General features: G+C 40.4%; 1 protein-coding gene across 1 annotated transcript in view; it reads right to left on the reverse strand.

Moving 5' to 3' along the window:
* Positions 1-3,727: 3,727 nt before the first annotated feature.
* The window catches only part of ZCCHC24 (zinc finger CCHC-type containing 24), a 107,486-nt gene continuing 87,905 nt past the window's right edge, over positions 3,728-23,308 (reverse strand). The window contains exons 3-4 of the mRNA XM_086899673.1: positions 18,883-19,047; positions 3,728-10,201 (exon numbers count right to left, since the gene is read on the reverse strand). Coding sequence (XP_086755799.1) covers positions 10,088-10,201; positions 18,883-19,047 — 279 coding nt within the window. The 3' untranslated portion in view covers positions 3,728-10,087. The remainder of the gene's footprint in view (positions 10,202-18,882; positions 19,048-23,308) is intronic.

Raw genomic sequence — 23,308 nt, forward strand, 5'->3', positions numbered from 1 at the left:
TTGATTTTGCTTTTTCTACTCTGAATCAGTGCATTGCTCTTCACCTCCCAACTTGATAAACCTGGTTTCATTCCTTAAAATCCTGGAACATATTGGTGTGAGTGGCTGTCTTTATTTTACTCGGTCACTTTCACTTCAGTTTAATTAAAGAAAGGCAAAAACTTGTGGTAGCCAAGTATCCAAAGAAGTAGCCACTCCTTAGTAGCTGGGCAAGGTATTAGTCACTGTGTGTAATTTACAAATTGTCCAAGACATTCAGAAACTTTAGCAGGGTATGTTGGAAAGCAATTTTAATTGGTTGATTCCAAGCTATTCAAGCTTCTGTCTGGTGAAGCTCACTTGTGTATATCCCTTAGTGAAATCTCTACAGCTGCAGAAGATTTAACTGTGTTGACCTTTCAATTCCTGTGAACACTAAAATGAGATTTGTCTCTCCTAGATGTGAACTGAGCCATCCTTCGCCTCCCAGCAGCCTGTGCAGATTCCTGTTGGTGGCACTGATGTCTGTGCTCTCTTTTGCTGTTGGAGAGGGCTCCTGGGTTTGTGCTGCAGCAGGCACAGGCAGGCAGGAAGCCCTTGCACCTGTGGCTGAGCTGGTGCCCACCCCCATTCCCCTCCATCCCTTTCCCACCCCCCACACAGCTGGCCAGCACAGATGGAGCCCTCAGCAGTCAGGGCCAGTAGCCAATTTAAGTGAAGCAGAGAAAAAAGGAGGCCCTTTCCAGGGGCTGTGGGTTTCAACTCTGAATTTTGACCTGAGGGTATTCAGCAGAGGTTTTCTCTGTGCTAGTGGTATTTGTCTATTTATCATTGTTTTATTTGCAAGCAGGGAGTTTTGAGGTCTTGCTTCCTATTACTTCTGCAGTATTTCACTGCATTATTCCCTCAAGCTTTGCTGGGTGAAATCAAGTGAGGCATACTATGTCTGGCTCCTTGGAAATCCTTTGAGTTGTGCCTCCTTATGTTGCAAAACTTTAAGGAAACTTAATGGAAAGCTGGCTAGTGTTAGATTTCCCATACTTTCTGCTATGATGTGTTCAGAAATTGTATAAGAGAAAGCTTTCTTATGGTGTTCTGGCATTCTCTTCTCTGGTGAACAGGAGACTAGAGTAGTGATTAAAAGATCTTTGGTTTATGCCCTATTCCCCCTGAAGTGTACATAAAGCATTTGGCTATGATTTGCTTTCTCTGCAGGCATGGAGCTTGGTTGGGTAAGCTGGGCATGCAAGGTCCATTTTTCCCTCCTACTACAAAAAACCAAAAAAGGAAAAAAAAATTAATGATGACTGTATTTTTATTTAGCTAAGTTCATGGCATGGAAATAAAGCCTTCAAGGAATGCCCAGGGTGACTGCTGCTCCCGTGTGCCTGGGCAGTGCTTGGCCCAGGGCTGTCTCACAGGGCTCTGCTCTCTTGCACAGCAGTGCTGGCTGTCTCTGCTACCCTGGGATGCACATCAGTGATGCTCTAACACCTCACAGCTCCAATTGCCTCTGCTTCAGCCTTGGCCCTTTGGATGAGGACCCCATAAAGGCTGACTGAGGTAGGTGTTTCTCGGCATGTTCATTTGCAAAATGTCTTACAAAGCTTGCAAAAGGATTGTGAGAGTTATTAATCTAAGTTGTTTGAATGAGGTCTTGCAGTTTTGGTATTGTGACCGGTTTTCTGGGTTTGGTTATCTGAAATGTGTTTGAGATACAGATGGTGAGGAAGAGCAATTGCATTGCTTTCAGTAAAACAAAAGGGTTTGATGAGTAGGAGTGCTGGCTGTCCCCACACAGGAGTTGACAAATGATCTGCTTTTCTCTAACTCCAGAAGGTGAACGCTAGAGAAAGGCAAACCTGAATGTTGCATTCTATTTTTCAGGATCACAAACTACATATACTTATCAAGAGGAAGAATTTTATGCTCCAGTTAAGAGGTTTCTTTAGTTCTTGGTGGAAAGACCTTGCTGTCAGCATACAGCCCTTGGTGTTTTAGGTTCCTTTTTCCTTGCCAATGTCTCTTGTGTCCAGACTTTTGTAGGGGGGGTATGGAGACAGGAGCAGCCTTTTAAACATTTGACTGTTATATGGCAGTCAGTATTCTGTGTCTGTGGGCCCTGAGTGAGATTACACAAGACTGTTTCCTCTTCCTAGCTGGGATTTCAGGTCTAGTCTGTACAGCTGCTATGCTGTGGGGAGATCTGAGGAGCTTTTGGTGACTAATTTGAGGAGTAGTAGCCTTGGTGTGCTGTTTAAATGGGTTTTCATTTAAGAATAATGAGACAGCTTTTTATTTCAAAGTGTCAGTGTTACATGAAATCCCCGTTAATCAAAGCCCTATTGTTTTTCCTATAGTGGGAATCATTTGCCCTTCCATTACAAGCAGGTTGGTGCATTGTCTCTTGACCTCACTCATAGAGCAGGAAGGTGAAATGCCTGGCAAGGAAAAATGAAGGTAGTTTGTTTTTGTTGATGCCATATTGTTTGTGTTAATCTACTTTTGTTTCAAATATGAAAAAGTTATTTCTTTGAGGAATCACAGAAAATGTGGTAATAGGGAGCTAAGACTTCGCAGTTCTGCTCAGCATGTTTTCTCAGTTGAGTGCTAAATCTGAGGTGTTTGTGGGTTTTTCAGGAAGCCCCAGGTCTTCTCTAAAAAGAAAGATGTATTTCAGTTCTGAGCTTGGCTTTGTGGCTTGTATTTGCTATGGGAAAACTGCTGTAGCCAAATTTAAAGTGAAGAGCAATATGCTTTATTTTTCAAACAAAAATTTACCAACAAGTTCTGGGTATGTGCTTTCCCTTTCCATGAGGCTCAACTGGGGATGTTGCTCATCACTTGATGAGACAGTCACTGTTTTCAAGGTTTCAGAGCTGTACAATTCCTTGTCAACCTCTTCTTCCACCATTGCATACCAGTGCACAAACGTGTGGATGTGTTCTTGCTCTCTCTCATGTGGACTGAATGAGGACACAAATCCAGAAATCAGGCTTGCTATGTGATAGAAATGGTCTCAATGTGGTGAAGATCTCCAAGTGGCAAATATGCACTGTATTTGTAGGGATGATCAGGCATAGAAAAATGTGTGCTGGTGTGCCTAATAAAATTTTTCTGCTTGTTTTAAATGAAGGAGATCTCTTGTGTTAGAGGCTGGATACCTAAAATCCAAAGTTAATTTCCTGACACCCTTATTTTAACTTCCAGTCACTACAGTATTCTCAGTCTCAGGAGAAAAATACTTGCCACTGAACTTTGGCTGGGATTGTGATAAGAGCCTTGCTAATACACAACAAGCATTCAGTAGATGTAGTTCTTGCCAACTTCTTATGTGTGCAAAGAACGATGATTGTTATTTTTCATTAAAGCAGCTTGCTGGCACATAAGCTCTCCTATCTCACCAAAGGCTACAAGTTAATTGAAGTTTGATTATAGGTTTTCCTTGAGAAGGAATGTTAGACAACAGCAGGCAGTTAAAAGCGAGGAGCTGGCACTGTGAACCCGAGGTGTCCCACTTGGGTGAAGAGCAGTGAAGAGCTGTGGCCCTGGGTGTGACCCTTGCAGCACAGGGACTCACTGCAGAGGAGAAAGCTGTCGTCTTCTTCCCATGGTCTGGCTGTGGTAGGGCAGGTTTTCTCCACAGGCTCCCCACCAAGGCTGGCCAGGCTATAACCAGGAACCCACTGCAGCTGGGAGTAAATTGTCAAAGGAAGGAATGTTCAAGAAAACCACGCCACACTCTTGCTGGGTTTTTTGCAATACTTTAATACAGCATTAAAATGCTAGAATACTAAAGGAAAGCTGTATACTATCCAGCAAATAAGGCACATGTCGGAATGCCATTTTATGGACAGTCCACAACAGAGGTTTTACAGTCTTGTTAACAACACAGTCACCAGATGAGCAAGCTGTCACCTTGATTGCTGAAACAGAACTGGTACCTCTGAGGCCTTTGTCCATAGGTTTTGTTTGTTTTAGCTGTACAAGTTTATTAACAGTTACAGAAAAAGAAATTACATAATTTGCCAACTGAATCTGACAAGGTCAGTGGGTACAGCTAAACAAATGTAATAATCATTAGGTTAATTTTTTTTAAAGCTGAAGAAATTCATAAAATAGTGTTAGTTTTAGCACTATTACACAATGCAGTGAGTGCTGTACTAAATAACCTTTTAAAGGAAACAAGAATCCAGTACAGGCCTGGGCAGACCTCCCATTTTAGCATGGTAAAATATCAAACTAAAAACTCAATCCTTCATAATATAATCAAACTACATGAAATGTAAAGTGTAAAATGCTTTGAATACGTGCACATGCATATTCTATATTGCTATGAGTTCTAATTAAAATAAACGTAAACCCCTACAATAATCTACTTCAATCCTTTTCTCTTACATCCTTTGATTGATATTATTGCTGTAGATGATACTGCATAGCTGAGCTCACAGTCTGCAAAGGGTTGTGAAAGTCAAGTTAAACAGCGTCCCAACCAACTTTCTTCCCCCCAGTTATGGGGAAGGGAAGAGGCACCACTTGGAACCCACCACTTGTGCTTCAGAGTTTCTGAAAGCCGAGTCTCCACGGTGCTTTCAACATCTTCTGTGTCTCTCACAAGGCCATAAAGTGACAGTATACTGTTATTTGCTCCTCACTTGCTACATTGCTATGTCTAGTGATAGCTTTTCTAGCACTCCTTCCCCAAATACACATAAATAAACTGTATAAGCATTTTCATATAAGTCTAAGCACTTGAATAATACACTGGTTACTTAATACTGATATTTTCATCCAAGGATAACAAAAACAATATGGCTTAAAGAATTGCAAGGTTTTTTGTCAGAATTATGTACCAACTTTCATATAATATTTTATGTAGACAATATTTCCTTCTTAATGTAGTTCTGTTGCATACTTTATACAGACAAAAGCATTGTAAAAAAAAAAAAGTAAATTATTTCCATAAATATTTTCTTGAGGATACATCCTTAGTTCTGCAAAATACTGCAAAATACTTAAGAAAACTCTTACCTCTGTTAGTATCCTAGTTGAGAGGAAGGCCCTTCTGAAAGCTTCCCAATTGTAAAAACTTTGCCCAAAAAAACAAACAATACTTTTTTAAAAAGGCCCTCAAATATATACAAAAAAGTTACTGCAAAGAGTTTCCAGATAACAATTCAGTACTATAAGAAATATTTGTAACCATTCAAAAATTTTAACATCTAAAAAGTTTTCCAAAATACACACATAGTATTAAAAAAAAAAAAAAAAAATTGAAAGAAACTCTATGTCAAGTATAACTCAAGATAAATACACATCTGCAAGTAAAACTGTAAAATACTTCATACAGGGGTAAACATTTATATCAATCATCTATAGCTAGTAACTGCACACGATTGTCCCTTTGAAATTCATCCTAGAAACACAATCCATCATCCCTATATCTAAGATCTCAAACAGCCCTCTGAGCACTTGAGTGATCTAGCAAACTCAATGGACAGCACTGGTTTTGCAGATAAGAAAGAGATATGGGGTGAAGCCCGCTTGGGAGTGGAGCGATATCTGAGAGAATGATTTTTCTATGGGGATAGTTCCATCGAGTTTTAAAATATGTTGGCAAAGGCAAGTGGAAAATATATGTCTATCTACTTAACTTGAAAAACACGTGTTGATGATTTATTGCTTACTGTTCAGTGGACAACTCTTAGGATCCAGAATAGGAAAAAAAAATAAATCTGTGACTGCAGGACAAAGAGCACTAATCTATGAATTCTGACATTTCCAAAAGCTCTAAACTTTTAATCTTTTAAGGTGGTTTCTTTTTTTTAAAAAAAATGCTAGAGTGTCACAAGTATATGATCTGTGCATAATCTAAATTTCGTGTTATACAAAAAGGTAAAATGTTGATAATACTTCTAGGTATAAGGCTTCTCTCAGACATATGTAACTTCACATTTTTAGTTTAAAAACTAAGTCCCATATAATGGGGAACTTCAAAATACACCTATTTTCAGAAATAATATATACTCTTGTGTATTTATCTGAAATTAAATAGCAACTTTGAGACAAAAAGGCCTCAAACTTTGCTTGTGTGGCATCGTTTTACATCTGTGGTAGCAGCAGTAGAAACTGGCTAAAATGGGGCCATCCTTTAAACTACTAGGATTTTTCTTCATCACCCTTAAATGAAGTATTTGTAATAACTTCATTGTAGCATCATTAAGTTCAAGCAGCTAAAAACCTACAACACACATTTCAAATTACTCAACCATTTTTCCAGAGGAGTGCCAATGCCAAATTTGATATGAAATGTTATGACCAACTCATGAAACAAGTTGTGGAATATTTTTTTTGTTCAGTTGTTTTTTTGTTGTTGTTTTTAAATAAATAAATGAAAGTTTAAAAATATCTCCAAAAGGGTGAAAATTAAAGAAAAATAGTGTGCTGGATATTACTGGGCTGTCAACAGCGAGCATCTGAATTTGAAAATCCAGTTTGCCAAATAAATGCACAGAGCCAAACTGCTCTCAGGTACACCCCAAAAGAATACTCAGTTTAGGGAGGCCTGTACTGATTTAAAACTTTTTATTGATGCTTGCTTCACTTCTGCCAATACTGTCTACTAATGCCTTCAAGGATTGCTTGCTGATGCTCTAAATGCAGAGCTAGTTAGAGAACACCAGAAAGCAGTCACTAAAATTTAAAAGAGAAATCAATTCTTCATTTTTCCAGTAAAAAATCTGCACATTTACCTTTTTTTTCCTCTTTTGGAAAGAGCTGGTTACATCTATAGGTGAATTACCTTTGTCTGGGGAGGGAGGGAATAAAAGAAATCTACGTTTTGTAATCTTTCTTTCCTTTGAAATGAAAATTCAGAAATGTCCCTTCTGTGCCACTAACTGAAAGCCAATGGTCATAAGCTGTTATACACAATTACTTATGCAGATGTGTTTTTCCAGCAACTCCAACTGCAGGGACTCGAGTGCGGAGCGAGTGCCTCGGGCCCAGCGCTCCAATCCTACGAGCAAAGTCCTGCAGGGAGGGATGGAGGAATCCTCCCTTGGGCTGAGCTTGGTGCTCCTGCCTTCCCCAGCCTCAGCTTTGGGGAGGCAGTTGAGCCCTGTGCAGGGAAGGGGTGCCCCGTGCCAATGATGCATCCCGCATCCCGCGCCGGCCGCGTCCGCAGCCTCTGGCTTAGCACAACCTACGGCAGTGTCGCTCCTCGCTTATCCACACGCTGTGTCCTCCATCTGCTCTTCCCCAACACGAGTGCAGGGGGAAATCTGCTCTCCTCTTCCTTACAAATATGCTAAGTATTACTTAAATACTTAATATGTCTTCTGCCTAGGAACACATCAATAATATAAATACTGAACTCTCATAAGTATGCTCTTAAGAATTATTATGCTACACCTATGGACATTAATTGTGTTAAAGTAGATCATGTGTATTTTTAGTACAATCTAAAAATCCATAAGCTAAAGGCATTGCCTTGCAGTGTTGAATCTGGATAAACAATTCTTAATAGGGCACTGTCATGAAAATAACAATGCTTTTAATGGTATATTTTAGTCAGCTTTTTGTCAGAACCTGGTGGTGTGTGTTATAGTGATGCAGCTATATCAAGAGTTGTGCTATTTTACTGGGTTTAGTGGTTATCATAACATGGAGCTTATTTCAATACTGAACAAAACGTTTGATAGCAACATCTTAGTTTCAGGGAGAAAATAAAATAACATTTTCCCTTATCTTCATCTAAGGGGGTTTCTCTACATGTTCTTTAGCTAGATGTAAACCATCGAGGTGTTTTTTTGTTCATGTACTATTAAGTGCTCAAGGGGAAAAACTAGATCTGGTTTAAAATGCTGCTCTTTCAAAATTACTCATGCTTGAAACAAACTATTGAGATTAATCCTAGAGGTCAAGCTTAGAAAATCCACCCCTAGATTTGCCTGTGTATTTTCTTATTTGTATAGACAGATTAGTATCTTTGTTGAGAGAATTTGTCTCTAAGTTAATTTGTGAATCTGTGCAAAAGAATGTGTTTGCATTTGAAAATGCTAAAACTGCATATCTTCACTGAGGCAACTGAACTGTTTATTAGTGTTACTTTCAATAATATTATTTTCAGCTACTTTAGTTGGAGTTGCCAACTGGGCAAAAGTAGTTTCCAAGTGATTAATTCAGTTAATTCTATTTTAGCATTACATAGCACTTTTCATCCAGTGATGCCAAAACACTTAAGAGATATTAAGTAAACCTCACAACTCTCCTGTGAGGTAGGTATGCAAAAGTATTATTACCCCCATTTTGCAGTTGGGGAAACTGAGGTCTAGAAGGATGATGTGACTTGCCCAAAATCAGGGAGCTACAGAAGATCTGTGGTCAGAAGCCAGGAGTCAGGCTGCTCATGCACTGCTGTGACCAGCAGGCTGGGTCACCTGGGCTGCCCAAAAATAATGGAGATTGCAAGATGTGTACATGCCACTCCCACCGAACAAGCAGATACAATTTTGCCCTGCTTATAGCAAAGCAGGGAAATGGCAACAGTTTCACCCAGGAGCAAATTTGTCAGGAGCATCACCTTCCCTAGGTGAATGCTCATGGTAAGTTTTCTACTTGCTTTGTAAGAGCTTGTCTTGACATACTGGTAACATCCTGCTATCACTTGGCATAAACCCCCTGCTGTCTTTGCATTAGGGAACTTCAAAATAAATTTAGTTCACATCAAGCTATTTAGGATTTAAAGTATTTTCTCTAAGTATCATTCACAGAAATCAATCTGCCTAAAGGAAACTTCATAAAAATATAAACTGCTGATGTAAACCCCGCCAACCTCAAACATTATCCCTCTTTAAGTTTTTAGTGAATGCTACAAATTGCCTGTTGTGTCCTTTTGCCAATGTACTCTCACACAGACAAACAAACAGGATACTGTCTCGAGGTACTTTCAGTCTATATTTGCCAATCCCTGATGAGATGTTCTTTGCAGCAGGCCACCCCTGTGCAAAGTTCTACCTGAAATGGGAAATGAAACAGAATTCCTAAATTTCTCCCCAGGTATGTAGGTGCTTCAGGAAGACATAAAGAAAGAGGGTTACACAGAATGTTCTCCATGCCTCAAAACACCCCTATGGCTAACAAGTTGCATATTATAACAAATTTCAATAGTAGAAAAGAGGACATAAAAATATTTCCAGAAAGTGGCTTTAAAACGGCTATAAATAGTAAGTTTGGCTAATCTTTCAGTTAAGGGTTTTAGGGTCAGTTTTAAGTATTCTTATCCCCTTATTCATAGAAAATTTAGTGTGCTTGTGGCCTAATGAACATGACATGCACATAGAAGGGGCCATGTCAGTGGGATTATATGACAAGAGAAGGATCTGGTTGCATAAGCAAGCCAATTTTGTCTCCTCCAAAAACCTCTTGGAATCTTATGGCATTCCCTTTCTACCCAATCCACACCCTCAAACAATTATTCACTTTTTTTTTCCATGTCCTACAAAAATTATTTTGCCTAAGCCCTGCCCAAGAGATGGTAACAAATAGAAGTCCAAGAAATCAGCAGCACAAAACTTAAGACTTTCTAAAACTGGGAAAGCAGTAATTCTCCTTTTATGCTGTGGCTTGTTTCATCTTCCTTTGTCTTGTCATATAATAAGAACAGTGTTGTGGGTGAGTGCTTGCAATTAGTGGCCCCACAGTTACTGAACCTCTGCAAAAGCCAAACATGTAACAAATATTCCTTGTGAATATTATCCCTTGCCTTATGAAAAGTACTTCATTTCACCTGGCTGTGATATAGGGTCTGTGTAAACAATCAGCAGAACCTGTAACTGTAGTTCTGTTGTGAACACCTCAGTAACACTTCATGTGTGTACACATATAAATTTACATATATATGTATACAAATCATAGTCCTGTAAATACCTATTGCATGCATGCACATGCACAGGAGAAATGTTACATTCTATTAATGGTAAGGCATATTATTAGATAGGCAATATTGGCAATTATTTCAGCTTTTATCTTGATCTGTTGTGCTGCTGTTGATGGCATGCTGCCAGAGAATCTTTTGACGGGGATGGGAAGAGGCCACTTGGAAGGTTTATTGCACACGGCGGCAGTAGTAGCCCAAAACTTTGCACTTCTCACACAGATGCTGAGGATGTTCTTTGCTCTGGTCTGAAACATCCAGGCCGTCCGGCTTTTCCAGGGGTCTCTGCAGTGGCAGGAAGGAAATCAGGTTAGATCCACGGCTTTGTCCTTGTTACTCTTTATTAAGCATGTCAAGTCTACTTTTATGTCTCAACTGAGCTTTCTACTGGTAATTTAAAAGGTACTATGTTTCTTTCCCGAAGGTATGGAGTGGTTTTCTCAGCCCTTCAGCTCTACTTTGGTTCAGAGTGGCCTCACAATTTAATGTTGTTCTTCATAAAGGTGGTGTTAGCATTGTTGTAGACAAATTACAAAAATACTGAATTGAGGACTTCATTTATAAAAGCAGTAACAAAAGAGTTCATTTGCTTAGCTCCAGTAACTTAGATGTCCCAAAGGCATTAACACCTAAAGCACGGGAATCCCATTACCCAGCAATGCAGAGCAGGGATTACCAATGTTAGGACTACCTGCTACATGAAGAAAACTGTCTTAACTATGCACAGATACCACATAGCTAAATTGTGTTGTTACACAATAGCTAGTCCCATGTTCTTAAGACTGAAAGTTTTGAAGCAGAGCAGCTGCAAAGCTATTAATAATAGTTAAAAAAAATTCCAAACTAATAGAAAACCAAAACAAAATCCAGCCTCATGACACAATCCTTTGCACTGAACCTGAGTAATAAATTATGTATTTTTAATAATATTAATGAAATCACAGCATTGCAGGAAATAAAGCTGATTCACTGTTAGTACATATTTGTGCTTTCATTTCCCATGGCATGTAAAAGGCTTCACAATCATTCTGAAAATAAAATACTCATGTTAAATATTGTGACAAAGTTAAATGTTTGGGACGTGTAATAGGTAAGGAAGTGATAGAGATGTGAGACAGAACTTTAAAAAAGTGCACCATTTGCTTGGAAAAACCCCCAAGTTCCCTAACTCATAATTGATCTGTTTTCAGAAAATGTATCCAAGAGACTGTTTCATTGCACAGTGCCATGAAGGCAGCAGTTCTTCCGTGGGACTGTGGTAGACACAGCATGTGGTGTGAAATCTGAAAACTAGCCACAAGCTTCTCGCTGTTTTTACAGGGATATTAGACCCTTGCTTATATCTTCAAAATGTGATTCTTGGAGCAGTGGGTGGGTAAATATAAATTACACTATCTTGGTCATTTATATCTTAGCACCTTTCTTAAAGACTTTTCTTTATCTGTAAGGTCTGAAAGTACACCTCATCATCTAAGATTTCATTTAAAGGTTCTTCTTCAAGCCATCTACCTGAAAATCTGTGGACAGGAAAAGAGATATTTAAAGCTTTTTTTTTTTGGCCATGTAATATTGCAAGAACTGCTCATAAATCAGGGAGCAGAAGGGTTTCTCAGCTCTCTGAATAGCTAAAATACACAAAACACATTCTACCATCTTGAACAAGGGATGTCAGTAAATTCTTGCTTGATTGTACTGGATTATAAGTGCAACACTCTTATTATGTTGCCCAACAACATAATGAGTAATTCAGTAGTGATTGTCAATGGTTTGTTTCTGATTCAGTGTTTTGAGCCGTGATAATGTCCCGTACCAGGTCTTCAAGTCTAACTTCATTTACATTTCAACTGCAAATTGGATTTCCTGTGTCAGATGAGGAAAGTAGATAGATTCTTCATCTCCAAATGCCCTGCAACCCTACTGAGCTTTAAATGACTTGTTTGATGTCACTATGTTGAGATCTCAGATCAGAACCAGGAATTCTGTTCCTAGGCTTGCAGTCTAAGTACTGGTGCAGATACTGCTTCTTCCACAGGACAGGCAAGTTGAGTAAGTGTGTTTGGTCAAAAAAACTGCCCTTCTACCTCATCTACCACTTATTCCACCAACATCTGCACACACATATTCTTCAAGAATTTGCATTACATAAATATACAAGATGAAGTGCAGATTCTGGAGTCCCAGGGGTTAATTTACACTCTTCAACAGCGAACCAGAGTTTTGAAATGCTACACTTGAAACAGGCTATTTGACTCAGCTCTGATTGCTTCTACATGCTAGTGGTGCTCTGATTAAAGAGAAAAATACAGCAGTTATCATGTTTATTGATATAAGCCAGATTTTTTTTTTTTTTTAATATGCAAGGCCTTGGGAATCATTTTTCCTGGAAATAGTGCAAAGGACATTGGGAATGCCTTGAAGCGCCAAGAGTTTTTGGATGGTTTTCAGAAACAATAGCTCTCCGTGGTTTGCTTTCCCCCTGTGTTGATTGAGCTCAGCTTTTTGGCCTGCAGAGCATTTTGATTTCAGAACTGTTATTGTTACCAGTGTGTTACGACACAGGCTGGGGAGAGAGGGGTTACAAATGCAGGAAAGCAGGTTGCCAAGGGCCAGCTGGAAGGAATGAAGCCATGCAGAGCCCAGACTGCATTTCTGGTGAGGTGGTAGAAGGCTGAGGCTTTGAAATTGGTAGTGTAGTTGTGTGGTTTGTGTCTCAAAACCAATTCAACCCAACTTTTGCATAAAATGAAATCCCAGCTTATCTCCATTTGCCATTTTCTCTTCATTGGTTTCTTGTGAAGACAAAAAAGAACCCTTTAATCACCCTGAGCAGCAAGTGTTGTCCTGCTGCTGCCTGTTCCTAGTTGAGGAGAACCTAGAAGTAATAACCTTATACTCTTGGAACCCTTCTTGCAGCATGCTAGAAGTGTAGGATGCTAGTGGAAGAGCTGAGTGTCCATCAGGGCTGTGCAATTCTCCCAGCTCTGGTGTGGTGGAAGCAGAGGGGGAGGCGAGGACAGTGGCACCAGAGGGGTGCAGCAGGGTCTGGCTGCTGCACACTGCTGTGTCAGCTCTGGGGACTGCCTGAGCTCTGCAGGAGACACCAGTAACTGAGGAGGCTGCAGGAGCTCTGCACTGCTGCTGGGGACTCAGCCATGCACTTGGACAGCCTGTGGAGAAGGTGACAGGCTATTTAGTTGAAAACTAACTCCTTTCCTTAGAAAGTGGTGAAACGGGGCTTGTAGAACAACAATAAATCCTGTTATGTTCCTCGGGGGAAAGGTATCCTTTTTTTTCATTAAATGGGGAGTTTAACTGTAAAAGTTAAAATTTTCTATATATTTTTTTTTCCCCTTTAAATGCAAGCATTCACAGCTGTATTCTTCCGGACTTCATTTTTGTGCATCTTTCTTTAATTTTCTCCTAGTATAGTTGCAGGGTGGAAATAATCTTGTGCACTCCACCAGGAAAGCATTTGGTGGTGGTGAATAAAGATACTGCCTCAGGGGAATGAAGCTGAAATAAATTTAGATTTATATATCAATTCCTGACCTGCAAATTAACTTCTGATTGTGAATTATTGCTGTCCCAATCTACATGTACCGCATGACCTCTGCATTCCCCAACAGTCAGATGAAACCCCAAACCCCTTAACCAAAAAGTTCACCCTGATGAAGTGTTAGATGTTAAAGAAAGCATCACCAGGACATCTTGAGGGAAATAGCTTCCACTAAGATGTAGAATGGAATAATGTGTCTGCTTCTGTTTGTATTTAGAAGACTGACATTTTTTCTGCTGTAGAATGGAACAATTTAATTGCACCACTGATGGATAGAAGATCACATGAGAATTCAAATGAGAGAAAACATTTAAAAATAATTTTCTGGACTCATTTGCATCAAGTCTTAATGCAGCAAATGAGATGATTAAATGTCAGATTAGGAATGTGAATAGAAAGATTCTGCAGCTATTGCTGGTAGGATAATTGTTAAGTTAAAGTCTTAAGGAGTCATGCTTCCCTCAAGAAACACATGCTATCTCAAATTTGTGAATTTTTACTCCAATAAAAAAAATTGGGCACTGGGGAAGGAAAGATTAAATGCAATGTACATTCTTGAGCAGCAGACCCTCTGCTTTTTTATCTGCCTTGGGGAAGAGGGACATTACCAAGTCCCTGGGCTGTCGCCGTGAATCCAAGAGGCAGTGATAAGAAAGCTGCAGATCAGAGGCAGGATGCATAGAGAGAGCAAGCAGCCCCTGTCAGCAGCATGCCTCTGGGACAGGCCAGCTAGGAATGAATGATAACAGCATGAGGTAAATGGTGAAAATCTCATTTTAGAGTTCAGAAAAGCAGCAGTCTGCGATGAACTGTATTCCCATAGCTGGAGTACACAAGTACTCCATGCTGGGCATGCTGGGGAGGGCTTATTAAATCTAAAGAGTCAAAAGATCATATTTGTAGGCTTGCATCTGTTGAAAAGTTTATTGGACTTGGGTGATCATACCCACCCCTCCCCATACTGAGGGAAGTGAGGTGGCTGTGGTTGCACTCAGATATGGGAATTATGATGAGACCACTGAATTGCCCATGAAAGTAATAACTTGAGTATCATGAGGTATGTATTTACATACCAAATTATTTCCAGTCCAACAGTAAATTCCTGACAGCTGGAAGAAAATAGTGTCCAAGAGGACAAGTCAGTCACCAGATGGCTGGTTCTGCACCAGTGCAACAGCTGTCATCACAAACAGCACTGGCCTTAGCCACAAAGTCGGAGAAGAAGCCTTGATAAGAGTCCAGCCAGGAAGTAACCATGGGTGCAGATGTTGCTGCTATAGTAGGCAGGGGAAGAAAATGAGAATTCAGAGCTTGGCATCTGGGCTGTTACACTGCCAAGAATGCTGGTGAATGACTATATGAACTGGCTCTGTTGCTGAAGCAGGGTAAGAAGAAACATAAACAACCACAGAATCCAAATTCCTTGGAAGAATAGGGAAGTTCAGCTCTTGTCTGAGATTCCTGTTTATGTTTAGAGTAGCTAAAGTAACTACCTGGGAAACAACTTTTGAAATTGCCATAGAGCAGATTTGTCTGGGTAGTTCTTTAGCCTTCAGTAAGGCTTGAGTTCAATGGGCCTATGATTTTTGCCCCAGGTTCTGTGCATTCCTGTAAGCACTCCTGTGGGAAGGTTTGTCACTTGAGGGAGTGGTGAAAATGCAGAAGGAGGAGCAGAGTGGAATAATTTAGCAAAGCTTGCTTAAGGAGCAGTTTTTCAGCTCAGGTGTGACAGCCTGTGAGTAGCCTGTGCCTACTCAGATGAGCTGGAGAATGAATGGCAGAAGGCCTCCTGTCAGGCCCTTGTGTTACTTCTTGTAATACATGCTCCACCATCTCTTTAAAATACAGAGATTTAGAGCTGTATTTATAGAGCACTCTGAAGTATATACACAGCTGTAAAAGCGCTGAGAAGACTTTTCCTGCCCTGGAGAGATTAAAAGCTCATTCTCACAGCTAGGCCATGTGGACTAAGAGCTTAGGGCTGAATTGAGACATTCCTTGTGGGGAACTGGCCTGGAATAGTTTCCTGGAGTGAAATGAGCCTCCAGGAACAATGAGCAGGTGGCAGGAAAGTGTGGCTGCTCTCCCCTCCAGGGACTCACTAATGAAAGGTATGCATAGGAAATCAACATTTGAGCATAGCTGCACAAGCCATTCACAGAACCAACATATGTGCTTGAATGGCTACCCCAGAACTATCCAGACTGGAGATTATTATCTTCAGTACTCTGATATTCTTGCCTAAGCCAGTTACATGGGAGTGTTTCAGCACCAAACCATCCTTTGTGAGACATGGACAAACCTTACAGCACTGGGAAGTCCATGGATTTGGGAAAGTGGCTGGGGAAGACGAAATACAGCTATGAAGATGAGGATGGGAGAAAAGGGCAGGCCTTTCTCGAGAAGAATTGAGAAGAAACTCGTAATTCACTGCAATGAATATCGAGCAATCCTTAAAGAAGGTTTTCAATTTTTTGTCCTAAATTGGGCACAAGCATCCTACTCTCCAACAGTGATGGTGACGCAGCAAAGCTTGTGGTTGGATTTCAGCTATTTAACAGACTCTGCAAGGTTTGATCTGTTTGGTGACAAACTGGGAGAATGCTGAGATACTCACTAGGCTGGGAAAGTATCCCCAGAGGTGATTGTTGTGCCTTGTCTATACACACACACACACACACACACACACACACATCTTTCTGTAAGTGTCCACCACTGCTTAGGACCAGGTGTGGAATGGGGGTGTTGATTTGATCTGGTGTGAGTTTTCCTGATAAATATACTACGGTGAATGGAAACTTCCTATCATATGCCCTCACCAGGGAAATGTGGTCCCTGACTGTTTTAGATATGGGCTGAGATGTTTACAGTTTTTATAGTTTTGGAAGCTCTTGTAAATTGAAAAAAGGTTACCTCATACTGAGGGACCAGCAGTGATTTTCATTTGATGATAAAAATGACCATTATTTTTTGAAATAATGTTTCAAGATATCTCTTTTCCTGTTAGGTTACAATTATATGCTTACCAAAGGGTAGAGCAAGGAGTAAGAATAGGAGATGATGAATTCCCACACACTGTTGAAGAGAAATATTGACAAGATTGCTTGAAAGTAGAAATAATTTCACTAGAAGTAAATACTGTGTGATCTTGAAAAGAGGTCAGACTTCTCCAGTTCATCTGGTTTTTGTTAAACTGAAGAAAAAAGTCCATTTATTGATTTTTTTGTACTATGATCAATCACATCACATATTGAAGTGACTTTGCTGTTTTTGTAGTGTCTGTCTGCTGTTTTCTTTAACTGCAACACTTTCTTTTTTTTCAAACTGAGTTAAAATGACACAAGAGAATCGTGGTGTGCAGGGGGAGGCAAGATATTTTCTTAGGTAAATAATTTAAGTTGGAAAACCTCTGCAAGATTCAGATGAGAATGCAAATACTCTGATCCCATATAATAAATTCAGAAGGAGCATATAATTGACTGAGGACATCCAATGAGTGGGAAGTGTGGGCTTAAAAACTTCTGGAAGTGCATAGGAAATCAAACATGAATGAGGCCTCTGCTATGGTAGGTACCAACAAAATAATCAAAATCTAAAAAATAAATAGGAAATATAGAAAATGTTAGTGGCGTAGCAGTGCTATTTAAGAAAAATAATAAAACCGTATTATGTGCACAAGACTTTTTTGTGCTTTAATTCTCAAACTAGAAATATTGGACTTTTAACCAAATCTTTCACTGTGCTTTTACAAAATACAGTTCTTAGTATTAGAGTACCAGTGATTGGGTATAACATATTTTCCAAAATGGGGCAGAATAGCTCCCCACTGACAAATGTTGATAAATGTTTAGAGAGTGGTGTGGCACTGGATGCTTTTACAAAAGCCACCTTTGGGACAGCAGACAGGAAACTGTGTCAGGAAGCACCACAGACCTCTGTTAGCTCAGAATCTGTTAGCTCGCTGCTGCTGCTGCTGGCTCTGTGCATGGGTTGATGCTGCTCCCTCCACTGTCTGCCTCTTGCTGTTAGGGTTAACCAGGGGCAGCACAGGGCACTTCTGGAAGAATGAAAAGGACTAGAAAGGATGACAATGGTAACACTGAAATAGAAGCAGATGGAGGTGAGGCAGGGACAAGAGGATGTAGAATCTTTCAGCTCGAGGTTCAAAGTTCACATTTTGGGGAAGAGCACTAGTGACTGGTTGCAAGTCATCTATATTGGGAAGCCTAGCTGAAATGCAGGCTTAAGAATGTGTCTTAAAAATCTCATATAACTGCAATACCTTCTGCTGGGACATGAACATATGGATAGACACGTGCTCTTCCACATCCATGAGCTCTGGTGTCCTGAGGGAACAGCAGGGAAGCAGTGATGGGGTGGCCTGTGGGAAGCTGCCCTGCCCATGCTGTGATGATTCCCCAGAAAGTGCCATGTACGTGGCTCGGTGGCAAGCACAGCTTACAGAAGCACTGTAGATTGCAGCCCTCCCACAGTGTGTGTCTCACTTTTGCACTGCTGTGCAGATTGGACTCCTCCAGCCCTGCCATGAGGGGCAACTCTGCACAGTGGACTACTTGCAAAACTTTACTACAAAAATGTACACATCTAAGTCTATAATGACTCCTCTACAGTGTGGATGGGATACCCCTTGAATGATTTCCTGGCACTTTCAACTTCAGCATAAATGATGGAAAGAATTTTGAAGAACAAGGTAAATAAACTTATGCTATAAATGGTGCTGTAATTTCCCTCACCCTCAAGACTGTACTTCCATGCATGTGGTAAGTGACTCAGCCTGGATTTTGGACTTTATAGACAAGCTGTCTAAACAGAGGTAAGGAACAAGAGACTTTGGAAGCTTTGAGATTCTTACGTGAGGTTGGTGCCATTAACCAAGGAATTTTGTAGGCAGGAGTCATCTTAGTATTGTTCTCCTTTATCACTACTCTTTGTAAGCAGAGATAGGCCCATGACCAAATCCAACAAGTGAAAAAAGCTGTACTCATGGGAAATAACTATGCTGACAGCAGTGAAATGAAACAATAAATTGGTGTAAATATGAAGAGAATCAGAAGATGTAGGAGGTCAATTTCTATTGCTGAACTTTTCTTACTCTAAGATTAAAAAGCCCCACAGTCTCTTTCTGTAAGAAAGGCAGGTAAAGATTTTTACAAAGGGGTTTGAGGTATTTGTACTGAAAGAAAGAACATTCAAATGTTGCCATTCTGATGACACCTGTCCAGATTTCCAGGACTGAGACAGCTCATCTTGGAAACATTCTCTGTCATGTGTTGTAGTCCATGTCAAGTTCTGTTTAATGTCAGTCCATGTCAAGTCTTACCCACTCTTTACAAAGTCAACAGCATTCCTAATTCCAAGCCTGTTGCCATCAGGTCTGCACTTCTCCTACCTGTTTGTGAGGATAAACATTAATGTGGCACTTGATACATTCTTGTCCCATGTTAGCCCAGGAGTTTCCACTCATCCATTTTCTCTTGCATTTGGGGCACTTATATTCACCAAAGCAGCGTTTCTTGCCCTGGTACGGTGTCAGGCCTTCTCCTTTTGGACGAGCCTACAAAACGAAGGGAAATAGCAATGAATGACTGAAAACGAGTGTCTGTGTGTGTGTCCACTGTAGAAAAACAAAGATTTTTTTAAAATTAGGAAACTTTGGGCAGAAAATATTGGGGACAAGCATAAAAGACATATCCTGTGAATAAAGAGTTCATATGTTGAAGCTAGAGTTTAACAGTTCTGGGAGTGGTTTCTTGTAAGGAGCATTCAAAAGTTCAAGAAAACATAATACTTGTTAGTGAAACAGTACTTAGAAATATGCCTTCTCACTTTTTGAATAAACAGATTTAATATTAGTTTCATTATGATAAAATCATCTCTATTGAGTATATATTGCTAGCAATATATATAGCATCAGGAGGAGTAGCTCATTAGTAATTAAGGATGACTTTTTAAGTAGAAATTCCAGTTTAGGAATCTAGTCTATTTTCCACTAAAAGCCTGTAGTTAAGAAGATTTTTAATAATTCTGCTTTTCACAGACTATATATTATCGTATGGGAGTGCACAAACTAGGATTGAGTATGACAGAAAGACATTCTGACTAATGGAAATAATAACTTTTATTAACTTTGACTGGCTTCTTGCTCTTGGTAAATGGTTTCACTATTTCTGCCTTTTGAAGGAAACAGGAAAGGATTCTCAAATGGTGTATTGTGATGTCTGAATGTTAAATGTCCCTTAAAGACAGCCTTTTTATCTAGGGAAGCCAGTAGAGCTGACACCGACTGTAGGCAAATACCAGGTTTATTTGTAATGTATTTGTACATACATTCACTCACTAAAACTGTGTGCTGTACTTAACAAAATATGGTGAGGTATGTGAAGATGAGGGTGTTGCATCCAGCTGTGCTAGGATAGCTGTAAAGCTGAAGCCATTTTCCCAGAGTCCCTAGCAGGTGTTGAAACACTGTCCATATATTCACTGTGTTTAGTTTGTTGTTGCCTAAAGGGAGATACTTTGCCTGTATAGTGGCAGGATACTGTGATCACCTATCAAAGGGTTCTTTGTCACTTACACGTCAGGCCTAAGCAGCTTTTCTTTTTTAAGGCTTCCAGATAAAGTTTACAAAAGTGAAATGAGCCATCATGCTGGGAAGGCATTTGTTTTTGTTTTGGGAGCTTGTGCGATTTCTCAGAGTGTAGGTCCAAATTGCTTCCTATGTGAAAACACGGGTTGCAGAAGCAGGTGGTTGGCAGCAGACCTGAGCTTGGCAGGAGCTCTGAGGCCCAGGCTCCAGTGGCCAGTGGAGATGGTGGACACTGTGTTACCTCCTGGGTCGCATGTGGGAGCAGGAGGGAAAGGAACATCGAGTGCCTTCTCCCCCGCATGCTGTGGGTGGAAGAGCAGGGGACACCAAACCCACCCCAGCCTTTCTTTTCTCTCTGTAGTGTCAGTAAACAACATTCTCTGGCTTTTTTATGCTTACTCCTCAGCATAGCAATATTCTTTAGAAGATCAGATCAGTAGCAACCTCCATTACAAACAGACAAACATCTATAATAATTTGCTTCTGACAAGCCACTGTAAATATTTTGGCTGATAACAAAGATGAAGCTGACCAGGACACACATATTTACAGTAGTATAGCACAGAAGAAAAGAAAGTGCATTGGTATAGTGAGAAACATTCAGACTTCCATAACTAACTGAGTGCTGGCAGGCACCCAGAGTGTAGCTCTCCAGCCCATGGCGTCCCTGATAAGGATGAGACTGCAACTGAATGTAGTGCAGGAAAAGGTCAATTTATGGAGACATTCTGGATACTTAATTTGAGTAGCAAACTGAGTAGCACAACTCAGTGTAAGAAGAAGCTACATGCTCTCTTCATTTAGAAATTCTCATGGAATTGAATAGAAATCCTGTGTCCAGCGAGCTCCTCTGTTTGAGAGATCTTCCCTCTCCTCTTGAGACATCACAGATTGTTTTAATTGCAGTTTCGATTGGGGGGGGTGTTATTGAATGAAAGACAAATTATTTTTGATTCTCTGATTAAGTCACCAGCTACTTAAATTCCTCCTGAAGCCAGACTTGAAAATGCAGCTCAGTGCCCCTACCAAGCAGGGGTCCTTTTAGAAAACGTGCAGGTCGCAGGGTTCATTATTTCCAAAAGTAATAGCACTGACTTTGGAGACAGAGAGTGTCTTGGAAGTCTTGTAAATGTTTACAAGGAGTATTTGAACATAACACTCCCACAGCAATATGTTATGTCAGCCATAAAGAGCATTGAAACATCAGACTCCCACAGCAATATGTTATGCCAGCCACAAATCCCAGATGGGAAACTTTCAGAGACGGCCACTTGGGCGGGCCAGTGACTGTGGGCTTGTCCAGGTCACATGGGTGACTTCAGAGACACCAATGCCCTGAAATGCTCTGCCCTGACACACGCACAGAGAGCACTGAAGATACTGGTCTGTGGAGTCCTCTGTGTGTACAGCTAGGCATCAGAAATGGAGGCTTCCCAAATTAGAAGCTACTTCTAAAATCTGTCTTCTTCAACATTCTCAGTAAATCGGAAGCAGAACCAGGAAAAGAACGTAGGAGCCATGACTCTGTTGGTAATTTCCTGTTATAATTGCTAGACTAAACTTTTGATTTATTTTTATTTTAACTTTTTGACTGTCACAGCTCCTTCCTCAGTCAGTGACTCTAATTAGTTTGCTGGCAAAGTTACAACATTCTCTGTAGGTGTTTTGCTATTCTGCTTTATGGATGTTTATACATTGCCCTAACAGATTTTATTTTCCTTCCCATATCTTCAGTTTCCCAAACTGTGCCCCACAGGGAATTTGGATTCACAAACAAGCAAGCTCATTTTCTCTAGTGGGAAACATCATTAGGAACCACTGACAGCAGTGAAGGCAACCCTCCAACTCCCTCCACCCTGCAGAACCAAACAAAACAGGTATTTGACAGCATTTGGTAGAAGGTGAAACCTGAGTGAGATACACTAATGGCCTGAGAGATCTGAGGCTGGGTGTTTTGATTTGTTTGTTGTTAGGTTTTTTTGTTGTTGGGTTTTGGTTTTTTTGTTGTTGTTTTTTGTTGTTTTTTTTTTAAAGTGTCTGGCTCCAGCAGGAGCACAGCTGAACTGCATAAACATTTCCAAGAAACAGCCTGCTCCTTGGCACAGAAGCAGCCAGCCCTGCCCACAGGGTGCTCGAGCACCCGGTCACTGCAACTGAGGTATCTCAGTGCTCATCCAGCTGGAGGGCAAGAACTATTTTCACCAGAGGTTTTTCCTTAACTAAGTGCCAAAAGAGAGCAAGAAGACACATTTTATTATTTGGTATTAACCTAAAAACCCCTACTTTCCAGAATGTGGGATTTACCTTGTTTAAACCATTAGCCTACTCTTCTCTCCCCACCCCAGCTCCATTTGAATGGTGGTTAATAATTGGCTTTGGTTGGTGTTGAGGTCCTGTAATTCCTGTACTGAACATTCTCTTCTTACTCTTTCTGCAGATAGGATTTATTTATGTCCAGAGTTTATCTGGCAAAGTTATCCTCCTATTCATAATGGCACAATATTTTGTTGTTACCGTATTAACATACACTGTCCCATTGCCTGTAGGCCCAGGTAAGTCTTTGGCCTGGTTTCTATCCTTGGCTGCAAAAATTTGGTGTGTCTTCAGTCAGATATTTCAAGGATTTACTGCATCCTGGACAGGTAGGCCTTTGGGGAGAATCAAAACCAAAGAGATTTTTCTACAAGAACCAGAAACTCACCATTACTTGAAGTATGTAAATGTCAAGGTCTAGGTATTAGGGAATATTGTGATGTTTTGACTTTGGACAAGCACTGACACAACTGACATCACCTTTGCAGGTGTACCTAGTCAGTGTGTGTGTGTGTTTGCCTTAGCTGGATACAAGGAATGTACAAAGCCAGTGAATTTTGTGTGGCACAGTAACAAAAATTACCTCAATATTCCATCCCTCACTGACACCCAGCTGTCTCTATTTTTCATCTTCTTTCTTTCTTGAGCCAAAACCACAAATTGGCCATCATAAGATTTTTAAAGTGTTTAAGTTGAGCTTTTCTGCTGGTAACTGGCCAGTCCAGCTCTCTGTCAACCTATCAGAGAGTGCATCTCATGGAGGGATCTGCCAAATCACTTGGCAATGACGTACATAATAAAGGACGCTTCTTTTCCTAAACAATTCCCTCAAAGTATCAGTTTGCAGAGTCAGCAAAAACAAAACATGCCCCCCCCTCCCCCAACAGGCCCTGCTGAAAACTAGATTCATTATAAA

The sequence above is a fragment of the Cyanistes caeruleus genome, chromosome 8, assembly GCF_971803275.1.
Source record: "Cyanistes caeruleus chromosome 8, bCyaCae1.hap1.1, whole genome shotgun sequence".
In the NCBI taxonomy this organism is placed as follows: domain Eukaryota; kingdom Metazoa; phylum Chordata; class Aves; order Passeriformes; family Paridae; genus Cyanistes; species Cyanistes caeruleus.